The sequence below is a fragment of the Bufo gargarizans genome, chromosome 4 (genome assembly GCF_014858855.1).
Source record: "Bufo gargarizans isolate SCDJY-AF-19 chromosome 4, ASM1485885v1, whole genome shotgun sequence".
Lineage (NCBI taxonomy): Eukaryota > Metazoa > Chordata > Amphibia > Anura > Bufonidae > Bufo > Bufo gargarizans.
In genome coordinates, this window is record NC_058083.1 from 519719946 (window position 1) to 519725945 (window position 6000).

At 42.9% G+C, this 6000-nt stretch overlaps 1 protein-coding gene across 1 annotated transcript in view; it reads left to right on the forward strand.

Annotated features, from left to right (window-relative positions):
* SUSD4 (sushi domain containing 4) overlaps positions 1-1780 on the forward strand; it is a gene marked incomplete at its 5' end in the record, with an annotated part of 70846 nt that extends 69066 nt beyond the window's left edge. The window contains 3 exons of the mRNA XM_044291303.1: positions 279-423; positions 958-1316; positions 1743-1780. Of these exons, the coding sequence (XP_044147238.1) occupies positions 279-423; positions 958-1316; positions 1743-1780 (542 nt within the window). The remainder of the gene's footprint in view (positions 1-278; positions 424-957; positions 1317-1742) is intronic.
* Between the last annotated feature and the right edge of the window lie 4220 nt (positions 1781-6000).

A 6000-nucleotide genomic window follows, 5' to 3' on the forward strand; every position in this document is an offset into this window, starting at 1 on the left:
CTTAAAGGAGAAATGTTCCATAGTTTTTTTCTAAAAAGAAGATGGATCCCAGATCTAATCCCAGTTTTAGCAAAAAGAATGGATAGGATCATAGACCTCAGTTATAGACAAAGTAGATCTCCTGATTGTCTCATGTGTGACCTCGATATTGGCGATTGCTGCTCCTTGCATTACATTCAGCGGTTTCTAGGATTCGGCTACCTATATCATTATTATTATTATTATTGTGCTTTAGCCCCCTTTTTCTTTTTTTTTTTTTTTTTTTTGTCTTTGAGTAGAACAATCCTGGCCGAACAGTCAAGAGACAATGCTGACAACATGGAAGATTGTTGCTTTCACAGCGAGCAGCGTTCTCCTCGTCCTCCTGTTGGTCATCATCGCCAGAAGTTTCCAGACTAAGTTCAAGTCCCATTTTCTCCCAAGGTGTGCCCCCGTCACTGCAACGTCTCATACAGGGGGGCATAGTCTGAGATGTAGGGGGTGGAAGGAAGAGGGGATGCTCCAGACTAAACTACATATTGCCATTGCCTGTATTCTTTAGTTCAATCACATTGAAATCTAATGATGTGTCAAACTTTTTTTTTTTTTTTACCTTTTTTTTTTTTTGTTGTAAGCTCATTTTGTTCCGCACTCCCTGCTCGTTCAGGGTCTATACAGAAGCTGCTGTTCTGCATTGTGGATGATGGAGCAAAACTGTAAGGCTGGCCTTACACATTCAAGATCTGTCAGCCGACATCTATTCCTCCTGCTAAATGGCCAGATTTTTTTATGCAGTTTTTTAAGCCAAAATATGGAGCCGATCATAAAAGGAGAGAAAGTATAAAGGACAGATGTAACTTCTCATTTTTTGAATCCGCTTAAAAAAATAGATAGATAGATAATGTGGTAGATATTGATGTGGAGATACTACATACAGGTACTTTAGAATGAATATAACTATTTCATTTCCTCCTCTAGAAGTCCCCAGGACAGCTCGGCTGAGCCGGACTTTGTGGTGGTGGATGGTGTCTTGGTCATGCTTCCCTCCTATGATGAAGCGGTCAGCAGTGGTGTCAACGTCACGCCCCCTGGCTACATGTCCTCTGCTGGCCAGAGGAGCCCATCTCACACAGAGGAATCCCACCCGCCCGCTTATCCTGGTAACCCTAACACAGACAGTCTATGTGAGGAGTCAGAGACCTTTGACAGTTTGTTGGAGTCTTCTGACCTTCCTCATACATTACATTCCTCTTCCATGACACATATGAGGACCCCGGGCACACAGAATATGAACAGCGAAACAGCAACCACAAGTCCCAGCATAGACATTGCAGATGGTAAGGAAAATTTAAAGAGTGATATCACCTGGCAGACTATTAGAGACTTAAAACTCATGGATATACTAGGCAATACCCCGAAAATCCCAATGACCAATATACCCATCACTGTGTGGGGTCAACGCCCTCTCTGAGATGGATATATCCATCTCTGACCATTAAAGGGGTTGTCCCATTACAACAGTAGTTGTTAGAGGGGACAACCTTCTCCTGTAGATGAAGTAAGGATATAGCCAACCAGTCATTTCTACTTCTCCATTCAGCAGGCTGCTGCACAGAGCACAGTCTCTCACCTCCCCTGTGCGTCTGACCTGCATCTGTGTTCCTCCAACTTCCTGCTCATAATTTTGAATGTTCTTCATACCTAGAGCTTCTGATAGATGGGACCCATCCTCTTGATAACCATGTTTGTTTTCCTCCTGACAGAAATCCCACTGATGGATGAAGAGGTGGTGGAAACATAAGGACAGTATCTTGGCAGCGACTCTCATTTTCTGGCTTGTTGATTCCTTCTAGACTTAAGCTTATATATTTTGGTAACTGTTTCTTCCATTAAATCTGCAATAATACGGGACATGAACCGAGACATGGGATCTCGATGTACTTTATGGATTTCAAAGCTGGATGGGCAGAAGACGGCAGGACGCTTGCCCAAAACTGACAGGGACAGTTTTCTACTTGCATTTGACCAAGGAACTTATGTAGTGACTGAGACGTCCCCCTAATGTTGATGGCAATAAGGATCTGTCTGAAACCGATCTCATTCTTTACCTTCTTGGTTCTTCAAGGCAGATACAGGGATTCCATAAGGGTTTCTAGACCGTAGATCTGAACTGGCGGAGATCTTGATATAGTCCACAAGTACCTGTAACTACATATGTGCCTTCCCCCCACAAACCCCCTGCTACCTAACCATGAAATATCTACTCTATTCTGTTGTGACTTTGCAAATAAACACTGAAATCCGATGCTACCAGGTCACCACACCGACGTCTTCAGAGGTGGAATGGATGCCTTTATAGATGTTGACAGGTTCTCGATCTACAGTCTCATAAATATCAGTATTTAGGACCCACCTTGAAGAGCACCTGTCCCCTGTCCTGACATGTCTATCTTAGTAAATGTGTGTTTCTCATAAAATAAACCTAGAGGATATTCGATTAAGCTTCTGCATTGTGTCGTTCCTCTGTCATTCCTACTAGAAATGTATGCATAAATTGGAAACTGGGTGTTACCAGTTGGGGGGGGGGTGTCCATGCCAGGTTTGACATTGTCCAATCAGCGTGGATGGTGTCAAAGTGTGTAGGGACACACATGTTTTACAAGGAGGGATGGTAACACCCAATTGTCAATTTATTTATAGGTTTCCAGGAGGAATAACAGAGAAATAGCACAGTGGATAGGAAAGATGATTTGGTAGGGAATACAAGGGGGATGACAGATCTTCTTTAAAGGCCTCTAGATGCAAATTTTTAGTCCACGTCGTAGTCCACAGTGGACTTTGCAAAGGTTTAGTACAATTCTGAGGTGAGCTGTAATCCACAGCAAGAAGTTCAGCTCACTGATCTCCAGTAGAATCCCAGACCTTCTTACATGGAGCTTCTGTAGTTAACTGGTGGCCCAGGGAGTAAGGTGCTGTGGTTCACAATTTGTGGAAGGCTGGCATCCCCACAGTGCAGTCTGAGGCCAAGGTGAGGTGAACCAACAGGGACTGACGGCAGGAATGTTTTTTAGATTGAGAATGGCAACCGGATTACAAAAACACTCAGTATAGAGGCAGGTTACTACAAGCCTCATCTGTAACATAACGCTGCCCCTATATAAATAAGTCACTGTGTAAATATATTACTTATCCTGTACTGATCCTGAGTTACAGAGCTGCACTCACTATTCTGCTGGTGGAGTCACTGTGTACATACATTACATTACTTATCCTGTACTGATCCTGAGTTACATCCTGTATTATACCCCAGAGCTGCACTCACTATTCTGCTGGTGCAGTCACTGTGTACATACATTACATTACTTATCCTGTATTATACTCCAGAGCTGCACTCACTATTCTGCTGGTGCAGTCACTGTGTACATACATTACTTATCCTGTACTGACCCTGAGTTACATCCTGTATTATACTCTAGAGCTGCACTCACTATTCTGCTGGTGCAGTCACTGTGTACATACATTACTCATCCTGTACTGATCCTGAGTTACATCCTGTATTATACTCCAGAGCTGCACTCACTATTCTGCTGGTGCAGTCACTGTGTACATACATTACTTATCCTGTACTGATCCTGAGTTACATCCTGTATTATACTCCAGAGCTGCACTCACTATTCTGCTGGTGCAGTCACTGTGTACATACATTACTTATCCTGTACTGATCCTGAGTTATATCCTGTATTATACTCCAGAGCTGCACTCACTGTTCTGCTGGTGCAGTCACTGTGTACATACATTACTTATCCTGTACTGATCCTGAGTTACATCCTGTATTATACTCCAGAGCTGCACTCACTATTCTGCCAATGCAGTCACTGTGTACATACATTACTTATCCTGTACTGATCCTGAGTTACATCCTGTATTATACTCCAGAGCTGCACTCACTATTCTGCTGGTGCAGTCACTGTGTACATACATTACATTACTTATCCTGTACTGATCCTGAGTTACATCCTGTATTATACTCCAGAGATGCACTCACTATTCTGCTGGTGGAGTCACTGTGTACATACATTACTTATCCTGTACTGATCCTGAGTTACATCCTGTATTATACTCCAGAGCTGCAGTCACTATTCTGCTGGTGGAGTCACTGTGTACATACATTACTTATCCTGTACTGATCCTGAGTTACATCCTTTATTATACTCCAGAGCTGCACTCACTATTCTGCTGGTGCAGTCACTGTGTACATACATTACATTACCTTTCCTGTACTGATCCTGAGTTACATCCTGTATTATAATCCAGAGCTGCACTCACTATTCTGCTGGTGGAGTCACTGTGTACATACATTACATTACTTATCCTGTACTGATCCTGAGTTACATCCTGTATTATACTCCAGAGCTGCACTCACTATTCTGCTGGTGCAGTCACTGTGTACATACATTACTTATCCTGTACTGATCCTGAGTTACATCCTGTATTATAATCCAGAGCTGCACTCACTATTCTGCTGCTGGAGTCACTGTGTACATACATTACTGAATATAGTCTTGTGAAGATGTTAGGACAGGGCTGGATGTGGCAGGGTCATGATGTGAGGAGAAGATTGGAGATAAATGGAAGGTCACAGACTGTGAGTCACACAGGGGAAGCAGCAGACACCCCAAAACTATTGGATCCCTAGTGGTCAACTCATTTTTTACTATATATGATTTTTTATGTTCTGTTGCCATCTAGTGGTAGGTTTAGATAATGCGGTGGACTGTACTGTTACATCGGTCTATTGCGCGGCCTTTCCTTTCATGTGACAATACTGGTGCAGGTCTGCTAAAAAAAAAAACCCCTGTCACTCTTTCCCGGTACGTCTCCCATCACAGTCTGGCTTTATCCTTGGAATGATCACGTGTTCAGTAGAATAATGAGAGCAGAACGATGAAACCGTTTCAGTAGGTAATTATTTTCTTGGGCCACAGAAAGCAGTTTTTAAGCAGCAGCCTCGTTTGCATCTTATGCCACCTGCTCACAGGCGCAGGTGGACGCACATAAGTTCTGCACGAATTTCTGTGTTGATTTCTGTGCGATTCAGCAGCATATCCGCCCCAAAATCTGCAATGTCTAATTGAGGATTTTAATGTGGATCTTACCCTTCCATTTAAAAGGGTGAAATCCGCAGCTAAAACTGTAAACATAATTGACATGCTGCGGATTTGGAAATACGTAATGCAGGTCAATTTCCGCACTGAAAAAAATCCATAGAGTGTATGTAAGATTTGTGGTAGTGTAATACGCTGCGGAAAAACCATGTGTGTTACGCAACGTCTGCAAATGGCCTTAGGAGACCAATGCAATCTGTGACAACCACACGCCAATCCCGTCATACTATGCCACCGTTGCCATTCAGGTGTCGTCCACTAGAGACCTCTGGGGGCGAATCCACTGTGAGCACAGAAAACGTTTAAGATTGGTTGGTGTGCCCATACATGGTACAATCGTGATTGTACAATCTGTTAAAATAAAATTATCGATTTCGCACTGAAATCAAATAACTTTGCTGCCAGCCCTCTTCGTATTGAATCGGGGAGAAGAGACCCCGGCTAGCTATTCCTAAAGGTAAGGAACAGTTATTTGCAACCTAGCTAATCAACAATGTATAAAAATAAGACACTGCGGCAGTATGTCTCCTCTGAGGACAGACCAGATAATCAGGTAACAAGGGCAAAACTGGAACGATTAAACCGTTAGTTTTATTATAAAAACTACACACAGAAATAAACATTAAAACTGACGGGTAAATATACCTGCCAGTCGAACAGATTGGTTGGATAGAAATAAGAGATGAAAGGGAATAGAATGTCTGTAAGTTCAGGATTACCGTGGTAGAGTCCAGTAAAAGATAAAGTCATTGCAAGAAATAATCCAAGATGGCGGTGTTCCCATGTCCAGCGGGTGGTCGTGATGTTATTCAAATTCAGATGGTAGATAAAGGACCCCCCCGACCTGAGTGGGTCG